Below are 27,066 nucleotides of genomic sequence, written 5' to 3'. Positions count from 1 at the left end.
TCATCTCCATTTCTAAGCCAAAGAGCCGGCGTTGTCCGTAGACACCTCCAATGTCATGTGGCCGGCATGACTGTATGGAACACCATTATCTTCCTGCTGGGGTGGTACCTATTGATCTACTCACATTTGCATATTTTCAAACTGCTAGGTTGGCGGAAGCTGGGGCTTACAGTGGGAGCTCACTTCAGTCCCTGGATTTGAACTGCTGACCTTTCGGTCAGCAAGTTCAACAGCTCAGCGGTTTAACCCATTGAGCCACCAGGGGCTCCAGGCATCCTGTAAGATCTTAGTATCTACAGCTCTAAAATTCTTTCTTGCCTTTACAGTCTGTGAAGGAAATTAAACCTCACATTTGAAAATAAAGCTGTACAGTATAACATTAAGAAGAGTATAGAGAATGGTAGTTCAAGAACATTTGGAGGCCCACATGTTGTCCACTATACACAGTATGAGTGAAGTAGCTATGGCCATGAAGCTCAAGTAGTGGAAGAAATCAACTCACCATAAATGCAAAGCCAGTGAGTACTGAAGTGCCATTGATATAATATGGGATAGCTTTCTTCTCAGCAATGGTGAGCATAACCTCTTGTGGCTCCTGAAGCTTCTCTTTCCCTTTTGGTGACAAAGTGCAGACAATAGCCTCAACAAAATCCTTCCTGTGTGGCACTTGGCTGTACCTTGTAAGCAGAAAGGATGAGAAAGTGAGGTGTGCTCCAAAGGACATGAAGGCTGAATACATTTTAACCCCACAACATGATTTTGTATTCGAACCGTTTCATTTGAACCCTGTAGCTAGCTGGGAGAAATAATTACAAGGCACATGACCTTCTATTCCCAGCAAGTCTTAGGAGCAGAAGGCTTGACTAAGGCCAATGGGTAAAAAAGATATGAGCCTCTTATGTTTTGGGAACATTTCGATAGTAAGGAAATTATTGATATGAAATGCTATTATCTCTTTATTTGTCATAAGCTCATCCTTCTCTGATCTCCAAGGTAATTAGAAAGATACTCAAAAGAAAATCAATATACTTGTGAGATTCTAAACATTGAGCTTTAAAAACTAAACGTCATCAGGTAGGATGTTGCTTGGATTTAGAAAAAAATAGATTTTAACAACAAGAATGCATATGGAGAGACTGGATCATTTTTGAACTATTTATTGGAAAACAGGTTTGGTTACAATAAGACACAAACAGTGTAAATCCTATTATTTCTTCCTGTATAACTATACAAAGAGCTGCCAGACATCAGGTCCAGTTGGCTTGCTTGCTGGTTTTTTAAACTCAGATCAGAGTTCAGTAGATGACTGTCCGTCTGGGACAGGTCATGGAGGTAAAACCCAGTGCTTTAGAGAAGAGCTGACATTGCTGCTTCCCTTCTGCTGTTGAAAAGCTGCCAATGTGTACATTGTGACACGCAGCAACGTCTCCTCTCCTGATTTCAACATCATGAGTGTAAGACTGCTCCTATGTTGCAAAATAATAGCTATGACATCATCAGGGCACTTCACTACAAAAAAATATATCAGAAGGACTTCTAAAAAATTCTATATTTTAACCATAACCGCAAATTTTGGACTATTTTCATCAAAATGTGAAAGTCATATTCTACAGGTTACACGCATAAGCTAATGCTGTATGTATGTTTCTTCTTTTTTGTACAATTCTAGTTTTTACTATTTTTGTAAAGGGCTGGAGGACAAAATAGAGTGAAATATTTTGCAAGAGGAAAGAACACAAACTTTGGAGCGATATGGCAACATTAAGGCAAAATTAAGTAAGGGGAACCAGTGCCCCAGTCATGGAAACAATTTCTTCATTGAAATGCTAATACCTCTGCAAACACAAACACTAGAAACGTTTTATTTAAGTACCAAGCAATTCAGAATTCTGTATAAAATGTAGAATTTCAAATTTGACAACAGAATTACACTCTTTAGTATACTCCTGTTGATCCCGAAAGTTCCAGATAAATACATTTTAAAACAGCAATGTTCTATTTATATTACAATTCCTGCTTAATGGTGCTTGGAAAGCTGTCAAGAAAATACAACACCAAAAAGCCATTTAAGATGAGTAGCAAAAAATCACCCACAAAGAAATCCAAATCTAGGAGCGAAAAAAAACAAGACTATTCACCAAAGCTTCCACACAGCTATATTTTTATAGCTGTCATATGACTAATGCCACCTTCCTTCATGGAGACACCAGACAAAGGATTTTGGCCTTGCATTTAGAATCCGTAAAATCCTATAGTTGGAAGAGACCCCAAAGGCCAATCCCTGTCACACAGAAATGCATAGGCTCCATCTACATTGCATTTAATGCAGATTCAAACTGCATCACACAGCACTGTAGATGGGGCTACAGACAAAGCACTCCTTAGAGATCTTTATGGACTAAAACAAAGGATAAGCTGAGAGGCACTCATTGAGAGCACTATGCTCTTGTCAGTTAGGCTAAGTTCATCCCCATTGAATCTCTTGAATTATAATAAAATAAATTAAAATAAAAATTCTTACTTAAAACCCATCTTTCACCTCAACTTCTTATTTCCCTCAACTCTTAGCTGTCTAAAGGCCTCTTCTGGGGAAAAGGACATGAAATTGTTGTGAGAAGTGTTTTGAGTGTTGTAAAAATGGAAAAGAAAATGAGATGATTTGAGAAAATTGCAAAATTTTCTCAAATCAATATCCTGGAGTGGTACATGACTGATGGACAACACATTTCTGACACCTGGTTTATGATCTAGTCTTTTTGTAAACGTTCAAGGTGGCTGACAACCACCTTAAAAATGGTCTGTCCTTCAAAATTAAATCAGAATAATATTTATCTAATTTTAACACCACTTTTCTGCTTGACTACAACATCTCCACCCCAGTAACCCAAACAGATTTATTTTCCATGTCAGGAACGACTTGAGAAACTGCAAGCTGCTTCTGGTGTGAGAGAATTGGCTGTCTGCAAGGACATTGCCCAGGGGATGCCTGGATGTTTTGATGTTTTACCATCCTTGTGGGAGGCTTCTCTCATGTCCCCACATGGGAGCTGGAGCTGACAGAGGGAGCTCATCTATGCTCTCCCTAAATTCAAACCTCTGACCTGTCGGTCTTCAGTCCTGCTGGCACAAGGGTTTAACCCATTGAGCCACCAGGGGCTCCCAAACAGGTATGTTATACAAATTTACCCAAAGATGCTTAGGGATTTTAACTGAATTTTTAATATCAATGATATTTAATTCTGTTTTAATGTTTGTATATTTGTAGATTTTAAATTGTATGGAAATGCTTATAATGTAAGCTGCTTTGAATCTTCTGAAGGAGAGAAAAATTGGGGTATAAATAAATGTAAACAACAACAACAAAATGATAATAATAATAATCATCATCATCATCATCATCATCCCTGGTGGCAAAACTATCCTTAAAAGACATCCTTAAACGAGGAACAATAACTGACAATCCTCTCAATACTACAAATGGTGATTCTCTATGTATCTATACATAAAATTAACTATAGGAATAAGAACATGAATTAGAGAGAAGAAGGAGAGACTGTAGAGTCTTTGATTTCTAGTTGTTACCTGTTCGCCAAGCTCTCTTCAAACAGCACAGTGCATTTCCTTTGACCCACTGTAACCTTGTAGTCAGTGGGCTTTACCTGTGGAATATCAGTGCCTGAAAAATATGGCCGTGACTGAAATCCCATGCCACAGAGAGTCACCTTTGTGCGGCCGTAAGGTGGGGCATTCCTAGGATGAAACTGTAAGAAGAGAAGATATACAAACCATTATTTGTTATCATCACCAGATCATAACATTTTCTCCTCAATGCCAAAGTCCTGAATATAAGTGAAAACCAGCTGTTACTCCCAAACAGTGGAAAAGGCATACTTGTCTGCACAATAAAAACATACAGATTGACGAGAAGTTATTTCCCCCCCTCTTTCTGACTATTGCAGAGGAGGGAGGGAAGGAGGGAAGGAAGGAAGAAAGAAAACAGAAAGAAAACATGTATTGTCAAAGGCTTTCACAGCTGGAATCACTGGGTTGTTGTAGGTTTTTCGTTCTATATGGCCATGTTCTAGAAGCATTCAAATGCTTCTAGAACATGGCCATATATCCCATAAAACCTACAACAACCCAGAAAGAAAACATTCTAAATTATTATGCAATTCACTTTAGGGAAAGAAACTAAAATAATTGCTTATGTTAAGCTCTTCTTGCTAGATATAGATTAAAAAAATGTATACTCTAGTTAATTATTAAAGTTAATTATTGCTTACATCATAGCTAATCACAATTGTTTTACCTTAATTATTTTAAATGTTCATTACTATTATTCCACATGTGACTTGAGGAATTGGCTTCTATTATAACAGCATTACAAAGAGCCATAAACAGTGATGAGGAGATAACTCAGACAGAATGGAACTCACTTGCCTAAGGCCACCTGGTCAAATCAAATTCAAATCAAATTCAAATCAAAATCGGCATAGTATTGTCTCTATTTTGAACTGATTATAGGAAACTTGACTATATAAATTATTCCAAAAGCCACAGGTAAAACTTTCCATTTTCACACTCTTAAAATATTTCCTAATAAAGGTAAAATGGAAATGCAGATTTGGGATTTTTCCTTCATGGACCAGCACAGTTGCCTTTGCTGTTTATACATAAACTAAGAACTTATAAATGAAGGAAGCATTTGAATCCATGATGGTTTACAGGTTTCCCTTCAGTTACAATTTTAGTTGAAAATGTACAACGGGAAAGTTATTTGAAATTTAAATGATTGAAATCAATTTCTTTAATAAAGTGTTTGTATCCTCCTTTCTAAGTCAAAGTAATTTAGCCTGCTGGCGCCTTCTGATTATCCAAAGTTTACGTTGCTAATAATTATCATCTTAGGTTTATGTTGCTAATCATTACCATTTTTGGTTGCCGAAAAACCAAAAGCTGGACTGCCCTGGGCAAGTGAAGGGGCTGCATCTTGGCAGTGAAGTAATTCTCTATGGATATCAGGAAACCTTTCTAAAAATTCAAGAGATGTGTGAAGACTACCCAGTCCTAAAAGAACCACTGGACATTAATGATCTGCTATATAGAAAGTCAAAACCAAGATGCACTATACTTTCTTTAGTCTTGCTTAAGAATAATTTTCAGAGCCCTCTTCACATTATACAATTATTGTGTTATAATTCCATTTTAACACCCATGATTCCAACCTACAGAATTGTGGAAATTGTAATTCTCTGCAAGAAGTGTATTGCACGTTAAACGAAAAATCCCAGGAATTCACAGAAGGTAGTTAAAGCAGAATCATAGTGCTATAACAGTGTAGTGTTAAAGGGTGTGAGGGAAATAGAGTCAATAATTCCAAATGAGTGAAGTGTGAATGTCCAATATAAAGATTGTACAAGGCCTTAAACTCTATGAGTTGCTTACATCTGTGAGGACTGGAGGGCAGCTCTCCTTGTCCCAGTTCTGCTTGCACTCTTCCCGACGGGTGCATGAATTTCCACACCAGCCACACTGCATAAAACGCAGTGCCTTCACGCAGCGGAGGCAAGTCAGGAAATGTTGGCAGCCTGGACCAATCTTGCTTATCTGGAAGACCTGAAAGATGGACAAGGAGAATTCAGGCTTGCAAAGGGAATGACAGCTACTGTTCTTGCCAACTTATTGACTTATTTATTTTAAATATTTTCATATCACTTTTTCATCATTCTCTTATGGTTGTTTACAGGAGAATTAAAAAATGGAAGTGTTATTAACATTTCTATCCAAATAGGACCTCTTGTAAATAGGGCAAGCTTATGGGTTTGAACATTAAGGCAATAAAAGTATGCAGCTTCATAACATTCTGGTCTTAATAAGGAGTCTTCATCAGATCCTGCACTCTGCTTTACAGTTATCTGTCCAGAACAAGGATTTTCTACAAACTCTAGAATTGCTGGAGATTTGGCAAACCAATAAGAAGCTGGGATGGTAATCATGCACTGTGGAGAGTGAGGCAAAATCAGTGCTGTGTTGAAAATACCAAATGTTCAATTGTTGAATATTCTAGGAGTAACTACCAATGGCCACAGATAATCAGTTTCAGGCTGAATCTACACTGCCATACAATGCATTATATAGTTAGTGTAAACTCATATAATGCAGTTCAGTGCCATTCAAACTGGATCTACAACATAATATAGTGATTTGAGTGTTGAACTAATACAATGTGAGACAAGGGCCCAAATACTGTCAGCCATGAAAACACAGTGAGTAAAACTAGGCAAGTCACATACTCACAACCTCAAGCAAAAGCAACCCTTTCTGAACTAATTCTGCCAAGAAAACACTGAGATAGGTTCACCTTCACGATGCCATAAATCAGAACAAGGATCAGTTAGAAACATTAAGAATGTGTATCCTCCAAATGCAAGTGGTTGATTGGCTTAATATTCTCCCACAAATTCTCTATGATTGAAAACTTTATCAGAAAAAGACCCCTTTAGCCAAATTTTCACTGAAATTAATTCATTTTCTGCATGTATGACTTTTCAAACCAAGTGTGCATGTTTAGCTACAATAATATATTGATTTTGTATCCTACTGAGATATTGGGCAAAAAGGCTCATCACCATTTTTAAAGGTTTCAGAATAATTTATTTCCAGAAATTGGAATCTCCAGCCAGATGAAGTTTTCTACAGTCAGGTGTAAGTGCTTCTTATTTCTTACCTTATTTCCTGCTGCAAACAACAAAGAGTCGTGAAGTTTGCTGACCTCGCGCAAAACTGGCAATTTCTCCCCCAAAGAGAAGTTGGCCACTCTGATTGGGTAAACACTGGATCCCTGAAGCACTATCTGGAAACACAAACAGATGTTTTGATTATAGTAAGGAGAGTTGCAGGGAACTTATTTACTAATTTGGCAAACTTGGACTACTAATAAAGCCAGATAATTGTATCTCCATGTGTGATCTGCTCTGAATACTGAGAAGTGCTATGAGATGCTAAAACAAATACACATTACCTTTGTAATGTAAGGATCTAATCTCCTCATTCTCACTGGCCAATAGTCCAGCATCTCCAGTATAACCCATAATAGCAGTATTAACTAAGTATTTGGTTTCCAGTCATATAACACAAAATATATTTAACACCTTTGAGATAGCTCATAGAACAAGAGGTTCGCCATTATATCAGCACAGCAGATAGATGGGCATATAGCTATAGTACAGTGTTGAAAGTCTTGAGTTTAACTGACCTGCAATATACGTCCATCTGATGTACCGAGGTGACCCACAGTCACATCATCTATTACTGTTACATAGATGGATGTCAGTAGCACATCAGACATATGTCCATTGAAAAGGTCCAATCTGAAGCTATCTGTAGCAATATAGGTGGGCTTCCTCTGGCAGCTGGTGTCCACCACTGCAGCTGAATAGTTGACCTGGTATAACAAAGAACAGAAGTACTTTTAGATAACTGAGAATGTAAGACATTGCAGTGTGAATAGGAGGCTACATCCGCAGAATCTCTTCCTTCTACATTGCAATTAAAGGTGCAAGGGTACATCTGTAGTATGTGCTAATTTTAGTTAAACAAAGGGTTCTGATAGATGGACCCTCAACACCTTATGACCTGTACCAGCAGGGAGAGTTCCTTTGCTTGACCTCTGAGGTGTACAATGCCACACATCTAATGCTCAGAGCCTCTAGCAATCCTCTGTCAGGTTAGCCATGCCAGTTGACCTGGAGAACTAACAAAAGCCTAGCTGATCTTAAGCAGGCACTGCTCCACATTTATTTCCCAGTCTGAGCAATCTTCAACTAGTCCAATGGGCAGCAGCCAGGTTACTAACTGGAGTGACATACAGGGAGCACACCACCTCCTGTTGTGCCAGCTTCACTGGCTGCCAGTACACTTCTGAGCACAATTCAAAATGCTGGTCTTGGCCTATAAAGCCCTATACAGTTCCAGCCCAGCTTACCTGTCCGAACGTATCTCCCTCTACATCCCACCTCATAGCTTAAGATCATCTGGGGAGGCCCTGCTCTTGGTCCTGTCAGCCTCACAAGTGCACTTGGCAGGGACGAGGGACAGGGCTTCTCCGTGGTGGTGCCACGCATGTGGAACTTGCTCCCCGGTGAGATCAGGTCAGCTTCTTCCCTCCTTTCTGCTGTCCAAAGGACCAGGCCTTTGGACAGCAAGCATGATAGTACCTTGGATGCTGAACTGGATTGAAATTGGCTATATGGTTGATGACAATGTTTTAAACGTGTTTTTAACTTAATGTTTTATTTATGTTTTAAACTGGTTTTTTTAGATATTTGTGTTTATATTTGTATTATATTGAGGCTTCTAATTGTGGCCGGTTTGTAAGCCCCCCTGAGTCTCCGCTCAGGGGTTGAGAAGGGAAGGATAGAAATATTGGAAATAAATAAATATTCTTTGTGAGAGAAGTTGCCAAATAGACTCCAGGCTCACCTACTTGAGTGGGAATTTGAGTGAAAAATTATCAATCTTAAAAACAAGTGAACTTAGTTCATAGTCTGCCCTAATTACACTAACCACCTCAGCTTTTGGAATATTGTCCACCTAATTTGGCATCTGATGACTGAAACAGTTTGCTTCTGATTCTGCAAGATCCTTACACTGAGCTGAACACAAAATATCTGTTCTTCCTGTGCTGAGACTACAGAGGATAAGACAGATTTATCAAATCCCATCATTTACTTCTGGAAGCTTTGTCAGGAAAGAGCTTTTTGTTGCTTTGGATGCCAAGTAAGCAACTACCTCCTTTATCCCATTACCTAGCAGCCTATATGTTGCTTACCTTTGCACTATTGCAGTCACCCCTCAACATTTGTGGTTTAAACTACTGCAGATTTAATTATTCACAGAATTCCTGCCTTGATATTCTGAGATATAGGGCTGTGTGAAAGGGCGCTGGGAATCTCTAGTCCACCAGTGTGATCGGCTCCCAGTGGAAGTTAACCATAGGATAATGCTGGAAGACCTAGAAATTCCAAGAAAAATGTCCTCTCAGGTTTAAAAATGTGGTTTATTTGTGGTTTTTCATTTTCATGAAGATCCCGTGGCCCTAATTCCAATGAATGTTGAGGGCTGGCTGTAATTCGTTTACCAAGCACTACCCACAATACTACTATCCTCCAAACCCAAATCACCACAACAAGAGGCTTTTGTATATCATACTACATTTTATGGCTGAACTTATTAGAATTCACACTATTTGTTGGTTAAAATATCATAACAAGATCACAATAGCAGGCCAAATATAAAATGTTTCAGTGGCAAAACACTCCTGTCATCATGGTATCTGTGGATGACTGTACTGTCATTTATTATTCTGGTAACAAATAACAAGCACAATGCCCTAGGGCATTATCTTCCAATGTATGCAGCTTAGTTCATGGTCTTGGTATTAATCCTGAATAATATTTGTGATTTCTAGCACACAAATAACCAAAGGGTGTTTAGCTAGAGTCAGAGTCTGGAAAACATTTAAGCAGCAAGAACAATTGCTACAGAAGAGAGCAGCCAATTACTGTAAATAAACACAGCAAGCTTAAGGACACAAAAGTTACGCAAGGTTCTGTTGTGAAATGGAAAAGACATCTGGGGTTTCAATTAACTCTATATCAGATTAATGAGACAGAAGCAGAAACCAAAGTAAAAGGAAATATAACCATACTAATGACAACCACAGAAAAGAAGAGATATAGAAATTTGAGAGAGGAAAAATAAGCGATTAACTTAATAGTAATCACAGTAATGCAAAGCCACATAGCCCAATTTTTTCTGAAAGAAAAAACCCACAAATAGGATATTTTACAATGTTACTGAACAACAAAACTTGTAACAGTATCATGGAAAAGATCCAATCCAGAGGTAATAAGAAACCATGGTTTCTTGCTATGTGGATGAACTATGGCAAGCCGTCTCTTCTGCAGGCTAAACATCCCCAGCTCCTCATAGGGACCTTTGGACATTTTAGTCACCCTCCTCTGAACCCCTTATAGCTTGTCAATATCTCTTTTGAACTGTGGTGACTAGAATTGGACAAAGTATTTCAGGTGAGGTCTAACCAAAGCAGAATAGAGGGGTAGCATGACTTCTCTGGATCTAGACTTCTTTTGATGCAGCCATTGGCTTTTTAGCTGCTGCATCAAACTGTTGGCTCATGTTCAGCTTGTTGTCCACTAAGACTCCAGTATCTTTTTCACATGTACTGTTGTTGAGGCAGGCATCACCCATTCTGTATCTGTGCATTTCATTTTTCCTGCCTAAGAGAAGTATATAAATTTTACCTTGTTGAAATTCTGTCTTCGCTCATCTTTTTTTCATGTATACATATAAACAATGGACGTTGAACCTGAACTTTGATTTTTTGCTTTTAAATATTTTTTAAAAAAATTCCTCCTAGACTTCAGATATTGTGGAACCCGTTTTATTGTTTCAAATAGGAAGTTAACATTTTCAAACTCTGTGAAGGTTCAGAAATGGGTGTCTATCATGCATAGTGCAATTAATTAAATAATAATGACTCAATGCTAATCAAGCTTGCTAATTGAAACATTCCCACTTGCTTCAAACACACAAGCATTCTTTCTTTCACCCTGGACATTCCAAAGATATATATATACAAACTCCACTTGGCTTGTTTCCAGCAGACCTTTAAACAAATCTCTGAAGATGCTTGCCACAGGTGAAGGTAAAATGTCAGGAGAGAATGCTACTGGAACATGGCCATACAGCCTGAAAAACTCACAGCCACTCAATTAATTAACTTATTAACCATAATAATAATAATAATAATAATAATAATAATAATAATAATAATAAATAACTTTATACCCCGCCACCATCTCCCCGAAGGGAGTCAGGGTGACTTACACATAGGACAGTAAGTCCAACAGACATAAAAGCAAGCAATTCATTAAAACAAAACAACCACTAAAATAAAATAAAATAAGAAATCATAAAATACAATTGTGCATATGTATGTAATTAAGCTCTGACACGACAAATAAAAATACGTAATTAAGCATAGGAGAAAACAGCAGCATTGAGGTGCCATCAGACCAGGTTCAACAAAAAACCAATGAACATAGTTACAAAATGGACATGACCAATCTATAAAAGGCTCAAATATCACATTGCTTTCCACTAAACATCTAGATTGTTTACTTGGATGCTGAAAATGCAACTGTTTTTTAATCAAAAATTTGTCTTTGGTGGTTCCTCACATGAAAGCATAACGATTCCTACCTATGTTATGGAAAGAAGCAGTTTTAAGAAGAAATTGTCATAATATGCCTTACTTTTATCCAGACTTTTCAATAAACCTATGTGGACAGTGTTAAATCACCCTGAGAAAACAACATTTAAGAAACCACAGAAAACTGACATTCTGAATAATCTGACATTCTAACAAGGTAACCAAGGGTATAATTATGGGATGAAGTAGTTTGTAAAAACCTCAATTGAATGAATGAGTTTCTCAGAGGGTAATAGGTATTCTCAGCTGGAGATCATTTCACAGAGAGCCTACCCACTTCTGCTCCCAGGGAAGCTACTATCCTTAAACCAGTTGCAGTCTTGTAGCCTTCTGCCAGTCACAATTCTCTGCTGACTCAGGGCCTCGCCTTTCTACACTCTGGAATGTACCTGGGCTTTCCACTCCCATTTGCCAACTTTTCCATTTCTCCTTGCTATAGATCAGTGCGTTAGAACTGACTGAGACCCATAAATCACAATACGATCCAAAAATCTGACTCTTACTCCACCAGACCAACAGGTTATAACAGAGGGCAGACTTGTGCTCTCTTGTCCCCATGGATTTTTTTAAAGTCACTAATATTAAGTAAGATTTTGTCCCTAGGGATGCTGATGACAAGAGGACTTCAGAAGGGAGGAATGTCAGCATCCCTGGGTGATGATTTAGAGCAGTGGTTCTCAAAGTGTGCTCTGCAGAGCTCTTGGGGCTTTGCAAAGAATACTGAAGGGCTCCTCCTCTCCAAGCTTTCCCTCCTCCGAAAGGGGTATCTGAATTATTTCCACCGAATAATTCAGATACCCCTTCTCGCTCTCTGTTCTCATTTATGATAGATATACATAGTCCTCTTCCCAAAATACACTACTTTCTGTGCTTCTTCACCTGCTATCTGGTGTGCCCGTGTTACACCATGGTCCCTAAACATTGTGGGTTCCTCTTTTTCAACTCTTTCATATTGCCTTTCCCTGTGTGCCAGGCATCCTTTATACAGCAGTCTACAATGATTGCTAGTTTCAGACAGGGACATTTCCCAATCCTACCTAGAAATGCCAGGAAGTGAACCTACCACCTTTTACCTAAAAAGCATGTGATCTGGGTCCTCCCTACTTTTTTTATCAGAACAGTACATAGTAGTGTAAATGTCTTCAGAGCTTTTATTTTCAGTCCTTGTTCTAGTAATCCTCAACTGTGACCTTCACTGTCATAAGCAAACAGTGGAAGCAATGACATTTTAAGGCATTTCCCCCAGTTTGGCCTCTTGAAAGGCTGAGCTGCTAGTTTTTGTTGTGTTGTGGTTGACTTGTTATTTTCATATTTTATTTTGATTTCGTGGTTGTTTTGTTGTGAGCTGACACACATTTCTGCGTAGAAAGTCAGACAAGATTAAAATAATTGAGCAAACAGACAAAACAGTCTTTTCATTCTGATTCTAAGGTCTCTGGGGCTGTTAAAGATAATCTAGTTCATAGCCAGACAGGCATGTAGGGGGGGGGGGGGGGGGCTTGAGGGGCTTCAGCCCTCCTGAAATTCTCATGGTGGTTTGCGAAAAGGCCTTACTGGTGCATTATTTAAACTGTTATGTTTATTCATATCATGATCTGATCACCATACTCAATATATCCCATATGCATGGGTGTATTGAGGTATTGATACAAAAGGTTTGCTAGGCTAGACCCTCTTTCACTCTGACTCAGCCCCCCCTGAAACTCAGCCCCCCGAACCCCCCCTGAAAAAAATTCACACCCCCCCCCCCCCCCCCGAAATTAAATCCTGGCTACGGGCCTATAGCCAGAGACTGGCAAATTATTTTGGGGGATTACATCTCCCAGGATCCTTCACCCAGCATGACTACTTGCTATGCTAGCTGAGTTTGCATTAAAAAAACTTTTCCAAGTTCTAGTCCCTGAAGTGTAATGTGAAGGCAGAATTGTATATGTTCTACCACAAACTATGTCTTCAATCTCATCTGTCATTCTGTTGAGAAATCCCAAAGGCAGAAGAGATAACCATAGTTGGAAGGGACCTCATCAGCCATCAGATGACACCTCCCATTCAAGGCAGGATTTCAAGCCAGAGTGTCCCAGAGAAGGGAACTCTACCATCCCTCTAGGCCAGTGGTTCTCAACCTGTGGGTCTCCAGATGTTTTTGCTTTCAACTCCCAGAAATCCTAACAGCTGGTAAGCTAGCTGGGATTTCTGGGTGTTGTAGGCCAAAACACCTGGGGACCCACAGGTTGAGAACTACTCTCTAGGCCAGTGTTTCTCAAACTTTGCTCCTCCAGATGTTTTGGACCAGCTCCCAGAAATCCCAGTCAATTTATCAGCTGTTAGGAATCTGCTGTGAGCCGCCCTGAGTCCCCTGTGGGGATGAGAATGGGTAGATATAAATGTAGTGAATAAATAAACAAATTGCCACATTCTGCCTGATGGCAAGCCAATCTGGGCAGACAAACATAGGTGAAACATCAGGAGAGATTGCCTCTAGAACATGGCCATATAGCCTGAAAAAACCTACAACAACCCAGTGATTCCGGCCATGAAAGCCTTTGACAATACATTGAACATAGGTCTCTCACCAGTATCAAGTAATGTCAAGTATCCATGTTTTGAGCCTGTTGCCTTTGCCTAGAAAATATAATGAGAATAGCAAAAGAAATTTGTATTTAACCTAACCCATAAATTCTTTCTTTGCCTTCCTAGAATTGATAAAAAAAATAATTTGCCTACAGAAGCAAACGAATTCCCTTGGGTTTTAAAATGTTTTTGTATCAAAAAAGTGGGGAGAGAATTGTAACTCTAGCAAGAACCACTAATTCCAGGACCTTACACAGTCCATATCTTTAAAATGAAGCATCTTCACTGCCACCTGATTTCACCTCGGTGTTTAGATAGATAAAGCATTTTGAACTGTTTTATGTTCTATGAACCAAGATGCTTTATCTTACCAACCCTATGTATGGTGCTCTATAATGGGCTACTTATGCCTTATAGTAGGCAAGATGAAGATAAAGCCAAAAGTTCAAATTGATTTTATTCATGCTGCTCCTGACACAACAACAAGGCATGGTTGAGAAATTAGCAAAAGCCAAGGGCTGTATTTGCCTTATAAAACTCCCAAGGGCTACTATATTTTGCTCTTGAATAGCCAAACTGAGCCCCAAGGGAATGTGATTGTGAGGATTGACACACCACCCTGGTATGCAGGTTTTACTTGTGGCCCTTCCACATTGCCCCTATATCCCAGGATCTGATCCCAGATTATCTGATTATCCCAGATTTTATGGAAGTGGAGACTGATATAATCCAGTTTAAAACAGATTATCAGGGCTCAGATCCTGGGATATAAGACAATGAAGAAGAGCCCTTAGATGCTATGCATGCCATCCAGTGCCCATCTGAACCATCATTTGGCCTGGATTCCAAGCTTCTTTTCTTTTTCTTCTAAATGTAAGACAATAGCCCTTGTAGAAACCAAGATATGAGAGAAAACATGTTAGCATTCTTACATTATATACAGATCTCCCTTTCAGGTTCAGAAAAATGGGGTGGGAGGGAGGGCAGGGATTAAACCAAGGAGGTAAAGATAACAAGGATGCATGGAGAAGAGTCCTATGCATACTGTGCATAGTTTTTTTTAAATGTCAGGAGTGACTTGAGAAACTTCAAGTCACTTCTGGTGTGAGAGAATCGGCCATCTGCAAGTATGTTGCCCAGGGGACATCCAGATGTTTGATGTTTCGCCATCCTTGTGGGAGGCTTTTCTCATGCTCCCGCATGGGAGCTGGAAATGACAGACAGGAGCTCAACCCAGTCTCCCTACATTTGAACCACTGACCTAATGGTCAGCAGTCCTGTTGGCACAAGGGTTTAACCCATTGCACCACTGGGGGCTCCACCAGGGACAGTTAAAAAGACAAATAAGTGGGTTCTTCGGTTAATCAAGCCTAAAAGCCATGATGACTAAACTGAAGGTATTGTACTTTGGTCATATCATGAGAAAACATGACTGAAAAAGACAATAATGCTGGGTAAGATAAAGGCCAGCCATTAAAAAAGGAAGATGAATACAGATGGAGAGACTCAATGAAGAAAGGTGCAGCTATGAGTCTGCAAGCCTGAATAAGGTGAGTGATGATAGGGGGACTTGGAGACCTTTAATTCATAGGATTGCCTTAAGTCAACAACAATGGAAAACTATGTGAGTGAGAGAAGGAAGAGTGTATGGTGTAAGCAGCAGAATGCAAGAAACAAGGATGAACACATTGCAAGTGTGCAAAGAGAGGTGAGAGAAACATAGGAAAAATTGGAGAGTGGGCAGTGCCAGGAACAGAGCACAATAAACAAGGAGGGAATGCATTGTGAAGGTATGAGGAAAGGAGAGAAAGAGAGTAGGAGTAACAGGTCAGGGAGTGGTGTGAGATGCAGGGTGCAAGAAGCATGGGAGGGACACATGGCAAGACCATGGGGGAAAACAAGAGAGGGAGTAGGAGAAATGGGAGAGTGGGTGGCGTGGATGGCAGAGATCAAGGGAAGGATGAATTGTGGGGGTGAAAGGAATACTTTAAAAATGGATCTGATGAGAGTATTACTGGGAGTGTCTGCAGAATGCTAATACTGTTGTTCTTCTGCTTGCACTTCACCAGGAATGAACATGCTCATTTTATATGATTTTCAATTAATTCTGACAGTAACTCTATAAGGTAGGTATTCTAACAGGTAGTGGTGGCTCAAAGGAACATTGGTAAATGCCATGACCAAGCAGAAAACATGGGTTTTCCTGTTTCAAATCTCAGAGCAGTTGTGACTATAAAATATGGTTGGAAGCATTAAACACAGTAGAAGAAAAATGCAACAACATACCTATTTTACAAAATTAGAATTAGAATAATTTGTATAACAATCTTTAAATTAGTACATGAGATTTGAAGAAATGGAATACGGCAACCATAGTGACTTTGTCCTATATCCTCCTACCGAATCTGTTTTAGGCCAGTTTCAAAATCATAAGTGACAGTATCAGACTACAGATGCTTAAAGAAGATTTACATCAAAGTGTAGATAGGATAAAACATTCAAAACATTCTATATTAGCTTCAAAAATCTATAACTCTTAAATGTGCAAACCTATTAATACTTTGAATGCTCACTATACAGGACATCATCACTGACATGCAAAGGACACAGAATATAATCTGGGTTTTTTTTTTTAAACTGCTTCCTATGCTAGGTACAAAGGATGAAGAAGTCAATGTGTTGTTTATGTTTCTTTGTGAATAAAAAATATTTTCAGGCAATGAGTCCAAGGAAAACACCTGCTAATCTGGCAAAGGCATCAGTATTTGTGTTCTAAATGGACTGAAATTACAGCTTCTGATTACTAAGCCTTTAAGTAAACTCTCACTTTCTACCCCAAATGAGCCAGTTTAGGTTATTTGTACTGTGCCAAAATTGTTTTTTTGTTTTTGTTTTTTTGCTTTCAGAAATCCTAAAACTCAAGCTAAGGATTACACCCTGTAGCCCTTTTGTCAACAAAGAAGTTCAACTCTCTCAAAAAGGTGATTACAGCATCACATTACATCCCATTTGGGATAATAAAGTACCCTTTGGAGAAGTCTCTGCTATTTTTAAAAACCCAATGACCTTCATTTTAGCAGACAGGTCTGTTGTGAAATTATATTTTGCAATACGGATTACTTCCCATGGACACTTGTTCTATAACACAGATAAAGAAATAGGCACAGATGGGTTGTTAACTCTCATTGCCACCATGACAGTTTGGAGTCATCTGTCCAAACAATGATTTCTAGCCACTTGTACCTTGCCTTCTCCCATGTACTTTTCATGACACAGTACACATGAGAGAAAAAGGCAGAACGGGTACAGGAAAGAAAGCAGGTGGAACAAGCTGGATGTGTGATGCCATGCTAAATCCAGAGAACTAAATTGTGCCCCTGCTAAGTGTACAGGTCTTCTTTTCTGCAGCATAGGACACACCTATCTGTAACAATGGTTGCATATTCATGAAAGGGATCTATCAAAGTTAAATGACAAATGTAAAAGATAAACATCAGTGGCAGGCATGTAGCCGGGGGGGGGGGGGGAGCTTGAGGGGCTTCAGCCCCCCCCCCCCCCCCAAATTCTCAGGATGGTCCGTGAGAAGGCCTTACTGGTAAATTATTTAAACTGTTATGTTTATTCATATCATGATCTCATCACCATGATCAATATATCCCATATGTGTGGGGGTATTGGGATAACGATACAAAAGGTTTGCTAGGGTAAATCCTCAGCCCCCCTCCCCGAATCAAACTCACCCCCCCCCCCCAATCAAAATCCTGGCTACGGGCCTGATCAGTGGCCAATCACTATTTCAAAAAGTGCCACTTGTAGTAATGCTTGCCTCCTAAAGCTGCATCAGCTGAGGAAAAAAATGACAATTTTATAATACCCTGCAAATGTGTGAAAATTAACTGTGGTTTCATTCCTGCATATTTCATGTGGAAGAACATTAGCTGAAACTAATGCATCTATTACATTTCATAATCTGGTCAGATGCAAGGCAACACTTGCATTACCAGTCACCTTCTTCTCCAAGGAAGGGCTTTTAGTAAAGTGGACCTCCATGCACCTTTATTTTTATAAAAGTTAAGACTCTATGCACATGCCACCTCTTTTCTGGAAAATGTTAAGATTTCAGACAAAAACATGATCACATCAAATTCTCAGGCCTATTTGACAGTCTATCCTGTTTCTTGATAGCACCAGGAGGGATCGTGTTTCCAACTGACCAAAAAATAGGAAAACAAGCATTATCCATTGACATGGATATTTTTCTGATTCTCTCCTATGAGAGTATCTCTTTGTGCCAGGCTTATATCACCCATTAAATTAGTAGATTCATCCACATTAGAAGTGAGCAAAGAAAATGCATACAGAAATGGTGAGCACACTTATACCTACAGATTCTCTCTACAGTTGAACATATATTAAGCATAGAATTGGGAAATAAGGAGATATCATTGCAACTTCTTTAACATAGTAGCAATGAGACGTAGAAAAATTACAGTTCCAAAATAATGTAACAAGTGGGAATAGAAGGGGATTTGTAACTCTTTCTTGCTACTTTTGTAAAATGTTGCTTTTTATTGTTAACAACAAGAAGTTGCTGGGTGGGGGCTTTGCTGTGAAATACATACTGAGCTGTTTTTAAAAAAATACATGGCAAAGTTCTGATTTAGCAGAAACTGTAAAAGAGTTAACTGTGTTTTAGGGGCTGTTCACATGATTGAAAAATCTGCCCAAAGGTCCCCATATCATGTGCCTTCAGCATGCATAAATGCACAGGCTTCTATACATGTGGACTCTTTCACAAATTATGGAGCCAGGCAATGGGGAAGGAATGTCGGTGTTGAATTCTACTTCTGCTCTACTAAGGATGTGAAAAATGCTGTGTTGACTTCATTGCATTTTCCATATGCTGCCTGTACTCCCATTCCACTTTTGTTTATACCAGATTACAAGATATTTTTTCTTCTTCAATAGTAATTCAAATGCATTTTCTGAAACATGTGCAAAAATCAAATACATTTTAATGTACTTCTATTAATATACAGATTTTCCTGGTTTACTAAGGCATATTTGTGCATACTTTCCTACTAACCATTCACATTTTAAAATGTGTGTTTGTCTCAGGAATGGGAAGCAGAACGCGAATCCAACACAATATGTTAATTTCTGAGGGAAAATGTATTTTGTCTCATGAGTCTTCAGAGACATAAAATGGGTTATTTGAAAAGGTGAACTGAAATTCCAAGCCGTAAGGTCACTCTGCACATTTACATAGAAGATATAAAGCTATATTTCAACCCATTCTTGAAATATAAATTTATTTACAAGTATTGCCCTTCTTCAATTGGCTATGTAGTTGTCATATTAAGACCCCCAAAAGTGGTCTCAATTTGGTTTAGCACCAGATTTTTGCACTCTTCCTTCAACTGTTTCGACAGGCTTTTAATGTTTGATATTGCCATTTTTAAATTGTTTTAAATTGCTTTTAAATTTTGTTAGATTTTAGCCATTCTTGTAAGCCGCTCCAAGCCCCAGAGGAGTGGCGGCATATAAGTCCAAATAATAAATAAATAAATAAAACTTCCTAAAATGGGACCCAGTCTCATAATGTAGCTAAAATCTTTTTGTCACCACATTACATCATTTGCTAAAGAAAGACACACACCAAGTTTATATAGATAGATAGATGGATGGATAGATAGATAGATAGATAGATAGAGAGAGAGAGAGATAGAGAGATAGAGAGATAGAGAGATAGAGAGATAGAGAGATAGAGAGATAGCTTTGTTTTTTGGGTGTAGCACACAGGGATTTCACTCTCATGCTGTTCAGGAAGAAATCCATGTAAGGAATTGGAGGTGACTAAGGCTTCTTGCATAATTCTCAGACTACAACCACAAAGTTGCATAGCCAGGGAAATTCATTCATCTTGGCAACAAGTTTGTTTTGGTTGTGTAGACATTATGAGATAGGAAAGGGTGTGCATTCCTCTGGTTTCAACTAGCCAAGTTCTAACTTGAACATTCCAGCTAAAGCTGATTCTGTCCACAGAACCTGCATCTCAAAATACTTTTTTTTAGCTGTGAAGTATTAAGCTAAAACAAATCACTTAGAACTATGTTTTATACAAAAGTTAAAATACAAATTGAATAGCATTAAAAGCCATTTTAAAAAACACACAAATGCAGACAATACAGCGCACACTATTAAAAGTGTCTCTCTCCCCCCCCCCCCCCCCCCATCATAAGTTCACTCCCAAAGACCTGCATTAATAATAAATGTCTTTGCCTGATTCTGGAAAGTTACCATGGAGAGCGCCAGTTTGCTCTTTGCATGATTCCACAATCTGGAGCCCCTTCCCCACAGCTGAATAGAATCCAACATTTTCTGCTTTGAACTGGAATATAAGGTAGTGTGGACTCAGTTCAAAACAGATATTGTGGCATTTTCTGCCTTGATATTCCGGTTATAGGGCCCTGGAAGCCACCATCAGGAGGACTCTCCCTGTGTTTCCACGGAATGGGATGGAAAGAAGAGCCTTTTCTAAAGATCCTATGAGATGCATAGGCACACAAGGAAGAACATGGTCCTTCACATGACCTAGACCCATGCCATATGGGGGTTTATAGAGTGTAACGCACATACTGAAGTCTGTCCTGAAACATATTTAGTGTCATAGTTTCAACAAAGGGATTATATACAATATGAAGGCTCCACATATGTCCTAGGAAGTTAAACTCTGATGTTTGTAACTCAAAAATGTTTGCTGTGGTACATTTGGGAATTAGTAGAAAGGTTTTAAAAAACCAACAATCATGGATGGCATTTTTAGCATCTAGCAATATAAACTTAATAGTTACTGGTTATCCCCCCACAGTCCAATATAAACTAGAATGTATTGTTGAAGGCTTTAATGGCCAGAACCACTGTGTTGCTGTAAGTTTTCCAGGCTGTATAGTCATGTTCCAGAAGCATTCTTTTCTGGTGAAACATCAGGAGAAAATGCTTCTGAAAATGGCCACACAGTCTGGAAAACTCTCAGCAACTCTTAAACTAGAATGTTTTTTCTTAATTAGATTAATGAAATGCCTTAACTCTTTCCCACAGCTTTTCTGTGGGATATATAAACTTTCAAATACTGTCTTGTTATAAACTGTAGCTACCTTAAATTGAGAAACAAAATTAGTTCCTGAGAATTATTTCCACGGTTAGAAAATACTGTCTCAAGCTTTTTAGTCCTGTAATGCAACAAGTAAGGATGCATTTTGAAGAAACCTGCCCCAAGAGGACTGTGGTGTTTCTCCTCAGTGCTTGAATCTGCTCTGTTTCCATGCCACCCAGGAGAACAGGATGTAATGAAACAGCAACTAAAGTATAATAAAGGTAATAGGAATGCTATAAACAGAGTTCAAGCAGAAATGCTGCAGTCTTAAATCTTAAAAAAAAAATAGACAGCTGCAAACAGCTGGTTAAGGCCTCAAACATGCTATTTATTGCTTTCATTTGCAAAAGTTATGTATGTGTTTCTAATACCTGGTGTTCAGAATGTAACTTCTCTAAATATATGGAATTCTAGATTCCAGTCCTGGGTGTTGCTTTCATTTTCTTTCTTCCTGGTGTGAGGAGCATGACCCTCAGAAATTTGTTTATTTCTGTTAATGATCTGATGAGTTTTATCTGAGATCATTAAAACAAGATCCAAAACTATAAAAATCTACAGTATTTGCAGCAATGAAACCACAAGCTATTTTAAAAGGCCTAGTTTTCATCCACTTCCTTCTCTTATAAGAAGAATGCAAAATTATATTGTGCAGTAATAGCAATGTAATAGAATGTTAGTTGCCATGATTCAATCTCACAGAAATCTGAGATTTGTAGTTTTCTATGAACTTCCCTAAACTATAGCATTAGAGCTCTTTGGCAGCAAATTCTAAATTTTTCCCAACACGACAAATCCCAGGATTGTATAAGATAGAAACAAGGCAATCAAAGTTTTACAATTATGCAGTGTGGAAAAGCCATATCAAGATAAACATAAACCAGGAGGACTTTGCAGGTTCCAGACCCAGATATTTCCATAGTGCGTCATCTTAATGTTGAACATTCAAAGATGCAAATTTGGTCAATATGAAAAAAAATGGTATCCCAGAGATTTCAATTCTAATACTATCATGTTACTACAGGCAGAAAATTTGCAGTTCAAATGACATGGAGACAAGAGTATCACCTGAACCATTTTTCATGTGCATTAGGACTGCCCCTTCTAGCTGCTTCTCTAGATATCTAGTGACCAAACCAAAAAAAAACTGCATACATTCAGCAACATTGAGGAACAACATGGTAAGTAATAATGAGAAAATCCATATAGGTGTAATATCTTTCGATGGATTTTGTTAATATAGATTTTTGAATGGCCAACCTTTGTTTTCAGTAGAATGCAAAGACAACTGTTGTCTTTTGAATTCCCTTCTAAATCTTCTGTCCAATTCAGAGCACACACACCAGTTGCACATTCCCACTCCATCCCAGTCAAAAGACTTGGCAAGGGAGAGGCAGATATGATCTTCCAACAGCCTACGCCTCAAAATGGGTGTGGGCCTGGATCTCAGTCACCACTACTGACATAAGTGTTGTTTAACCACTGGATTAGTATTTTTTTACCGACAAAACCGAGCTTTACAAATATGGTGTGATAAAATTCCTCGCCAGCATTCAGTCAGTGTCTTCCATTAAGGAACTCCTTTCCTGCTGCTTTGTACCTTATACCTTTGGTGAAGACTTTGAAGAATGCTTTATAAAATGTCTTTCTTCAGGGCAGATAGTTAATGCAATTATTTATGAAATCTATAGCCAGTCTTTCCTCTCATTCAAAGCAGCATTTATAGTGCTTATTTCCATTTTTATCCTTACAACAACCCTGAAAGGTAGGCAGGGTTAAAGATAATGACTGAGTCAAGAGTGATTTACATAGCTCCATGGGATCACCCCAGTTTTGTTTAACTTTCAATAGTCTCAGTTTTCTTTCATTATATTCATTTTGACAGTGCTACTTTGTTGTACATTTATTTGTGCTTTAACAATAATTCACTTTTTTGAAACCCAGGACAAAATATATTGGACATACTGAATCAATAAATATATCCTCTAACACAAAAGCCTCATTTTTAGTTTCAAAAGCAGCATGTTTATTCAAGTCAACTCTGATTTCTGGAGACACCATTTTAGGATATACTTGGCAACATTAGTTCAAAGGGGGTTGCCACTAACTTTCTCTGAGGTTGAGAGAGATTTGCCCGAAGATTTGCTCCTTACTTACATGAACTCTAAGATCTTCCAGGGAGGCCCTCCTTTCACTTCCACCACTGTCACAAGTACAGGGGACGAGAGAGTGGGCCTTCTCGGTGGTGGCCCCCTGCCTCTGGAATGCCCTTCCAAGGGAAATAAGACAGGCCCCATCCCTCCCCTCCTTTCGTAAGAGCTGCTTACTTTGTATGTTTTGGTGATGTTACTTGGAAACCGCTCTGAGTCCCCCTCGGGGACATGGAGCAGTGTATAAATAAAGTATTATTATTATTATTATTATTATTATTATTATTATTATTATTATTGGAATGATAGTGCTAAAGCAATATAGCATAAAAGTACCCCCATCTCCAGTAGGAGCTGACCCTCCATGAGTTATACATTGCCTAAAGAAAAGCTAGTTTCTTCTTCAAAACTAAATACAAGAGCTCTTTTTGAATCCACTCTGTGCGTCATTTACCTTGAATATTTTTTTCCTTGTGGTTGCATAACTTCTTAAAATCCCTACACTGACATGTATCCTGACTGACCATTCACAAAATCTGGAATGAGCTCCTGTAATGCTGGACTATGCTTCTAATGCCCAGATAATCTATGTCTAGTCTACTATTGCTTTTGCTTATAGAGTCTGCTGGTACAAATGGTCCAGGAACAGGGCTAATGTGATCTTGGTTTACCATTACTTAATTTATCATTTTTAAAATGAACAATGAATTAAATCCTGTGAACATTTAATAGATTAAGGCATGTCTATAAGGGATTAAAACAATGACATGAACCAAAATTAAGAAGCAATGCTGAGGTTACACACAATTGTACCCCTCAATGCAAGATGATAGGAAGTGTTTGCCTTGGGGACTTACGTTATGTGGACAGTACTCCGTATCCTGGTAAAACGATAGGCCTCGAAAGATCTTGTCATGGAAACTTGAACTGCAGCATTTTGTCATTCCACTGTCAATAGCTTCATTGATCTTGCTCACAGGAAAAGCACAAACTGCTGAGTACTTCTGGGGCACCTGGCTTTCTGCCTGGCTTTCAGCAAATACTCCAAAGAGAACCAGTTCTGAGACACTAAGAGTAAGCTCTTCAGCCAGCTTTGAGCCAGGTTGGGTAGCATGGGCTGCCTGTAAGACATTAAAAGTTACCTCCCTGGTGTTCATTTCAAGGCTCCTCTTTCGCTTATGTCCAAAGCGGCACTCCAAATTCAACTCACGGTAATTGCGTACTTCACTCTCTTTACTGTTGAGCCGTGTTATCCTAGTGTGGTACACTCTGGAGTTGAGATTTTCTCTTTGGACGGTCAGGAAATATACATAGTCCTCATCGTTAAAGGAATACACATAGTCAATAGGGTATGTGTCTTGATATTCAGGCAGCACAGTTAAAGAGTGGAAAAGATGGTCAAATCCATCCTGTGAACTCTTCAGTCTCCGTATAGATATTGATTTAGGGCTGTATGTCTCTGCAACACTCACGTTGATAGTAGATGCAATGTAAAAGTATGCAGAAGACTGATCGACAACTACGACTCTTGTTCCTAAGGGACTCGCCACACAATCTGTACACACAGAAGGTTTGTTAAACTGAGCTGAATATAAGCATGAGGTTTTTTTAATTGAAGTAATGTTGCCCTCTGTCTCAATATTATGCAGGAAGCAGATTCCATGTTGTGAACTCCCACAACTGTAAAGCCAAGGTTCAAAAGGATCCAGCACCAACACTTTGTTATCTGTGTCTTCATAATCCATTGGTCCCTTCACTGGGCACAGGGCACAGATTGTACAATTGGGACTGCCCCAGGGACCAGTCACGATGGCAGAGAGGATTTTCATCTCTGAATTCAATATGTAGATCTTATTCCGAACTGCAACAAAGATAGCATTAGCAGGCTCATAGCTTACTATGCTCTGGATGGGACTCTCTGCTATGAATGTAGGAAAGTTGTACTTCACTGAATAATTACTAGTCAGGTTATAGGAAATATATGGGCATTTCCAAGTGTTCCCATTGATTTTTATGGGCAGCAACCCCAACAAGACGCTAAACAAAAATAATGTTCCCATACTAGAGAAGGAAACAATAATAGAGTCCCAAGTGCCAGATGCTACCTCAGTTCTTCAGTTCTGTGCGGATCTGTAATCCCGTTGGTATAAGCTGTCATTGCATTGGAGCTGGAAAGGACAGAAAACACAAATGAGTAATGTGGCAGTGATGTTTACATTTAAACAGTGTTGAACTTTTGGTATAATAGATACATTTTAATTACAGAAAATGATACAATAAACAGAGGCTCAGATTTCCTTGTGTGAAAGGATCAGTTCCAAAGAACTTTCTACATAGAGATTTATTTTTAACTAGCCGTCCCCTGCCACATGTTGCTGTGGCCCAGTCTGTGTATATGAGCTTTGTGTGTGTCTGCGTGTGTATGTGTGTGTGTGTGTGTATATATGAGTGTGGTTATTTTTGGCTTTTTAAGTCTCTTCTGCTGTGTTTTTCAGTGTTTTTATATGTGATGGTCACTTGGTGGCCTGATATGTGTATTGCGTCCAAATCTGGTGTCAATTTGTCCAGTGGTTTTTGAGTTATGCTAATCCCACAAATATTACATTTTTATTTATTTAAAACTTTTATATCCCCATCTTCTCTACCTCTATAGAGGGACTTTATATAGAAGATCTCATATTTGTAAGATTTATCAAACCAGTGCATTATCTTTGTGGATGTAAAATAGCACAAGGTTCAGAAAGTATTGCAATGTGTCTGTAAGAGAACACACAGGAAGTAGCACTAATGGAATATTATCTCTACATAGTCCAGAAAAGAGAACTTTATCCTTCATAGTGTTGTAACAGCCTATAAATTAAGGCCTTTGTCATGTAGCCCTCTACAACTTCCAAGATTCTTCACTGTTGGCTGTGTTGTTTAGTAGGTCAGTGTTTCTCAAACTCCGCTCCTCCAGGTGTTTTGGATCTCAACCTGTGTGTCCCCACATGTTTTGCCCTGCAACTCCCAGAAATCCCAGCCAATTTACCAGCTGTTAGGAATTGTGGGAACTCTGGAGAAGCAGAGTTTGAGAAACACTGGTCTAAGGCTTCTGTGAGAGGTAATCTGGATGTTTATGGTTGTGTAGAAAGGGCCTGAGTTGCATTCAAAAATGTATGAGGGGCAAAACAATTCTCAGCACTACTACAGATACAGCTAACTTTATACTTTAGATTGCTGCTTAAACACTACCGTGGAAGAAGTGGAAACCTAATTTACCATGATAAATAGTGTCATCCAGTTGACAGGATGATATTATTTCTGTTTTTTTTTCATTTACCTTAGTAAATGGAAAAAGCAGAACAAACAGCACAGGCTAATTACACTAATTGGATAAAGGAAGAGATTTTACTTTGTCTGAGCAACTAATGATTCTGCGCTGGCTCCTTGCAATAGTCTATGCAAATTAGTTGCTGGGAGTAAACAATACAATGAATGACATGCAGGGGAAGCACAATGTGTGCAGGATTGATGCAGAAATGGGGTGTGGTGCCTTATTACTTCGTTTTACATACATCATATTAATTTTATTTCTGTTTTAGTTAATGATTGCGAAATGGACAAAACCAAAACTTAGGTCAGCTTTTTCCTTAAAAAAATACAAATAAATATGCTCTGCTTGGTTATAGATGAGGGGTGCAGTTTTGTGTGCACCTTTCCAAGTTATTTCAGAAGTTTTACCATAACTTCTTCGAATTGGTTTCTTTTAAATATTTCTATTGCCACTATGTGTTCCATAGTAATGTGAAACCTTATCCTGGTCATCTCATGGCTCTTCAGGGCCACAGTGTCTGCTTAGTCATGTTCGGAATAAAGGGGAGGGGAAGCAGAGTGCATGCAAGTATATCCGCATGCCC

At 38.8% G+C, this 27,066-nt stretch overlaps 1 protein-coding gene across 1 annotated transcript in view; it reads right to left on the bottom strand.

Annotated features, from left to right (window-relative positions):
• Positions 1-27,066, bottom strand: part of MST1R (macrophage stimulating 1 receptor) — a 56,378-nt gene that overhangs the window by 25,528 nt on the left and 3,784 nt on the right. The window contains exons 2-7 of the mRNA XM_060765741.2: positions 24,028-25,338; positions 7,256-7,444; positions 6,728-6,853; positions 5,446-5,616; positions 3,583-3,761; positions 503-677 (exon numbers count right to left, since the gene is read on the bottom strand). Coding sequence (XP_060621724.2) covers positions 503-677; positions 3,583-3,761; positions 5,446-5,616; positions 6,728-6,853; positions 7,256-7,444; positions 24,028-25,230 — 2,043 coding nt within the window. The 5' untranslated portion in view covers positions 25,231-25,338. The remainder of the gene's footprint in view (positions 1-502; positions 678-3,582; positions 3,762-5,445; positions 5,617-6,727; positions 6,854-7,255; positions 7,445-24,027; positions 25,339-27,066) is intronic.

The sequence above is a fragment of the Anolis sagrei genome, chromosome 2 (assembly GCF_037176765.1).
Source record: "Anolis sagrei isolate rAnoSag1 chromosome 2, rAnoSag1.mat, whole genome shotgun sequence".
In the NCBI taxonomy this organism is placed as follows: domain Eukaryota; kingdom Metazoa; phylum Chordata; class Lepidosauria; order Squamata; family Dactyloidae; genus Anolis; species Anolis sagrei.
The sequence above is the reverse complement of the archived record's forward strand: the minus strand, read 5'-3'. Positions and strand labels throughout refer to the sequence as shown.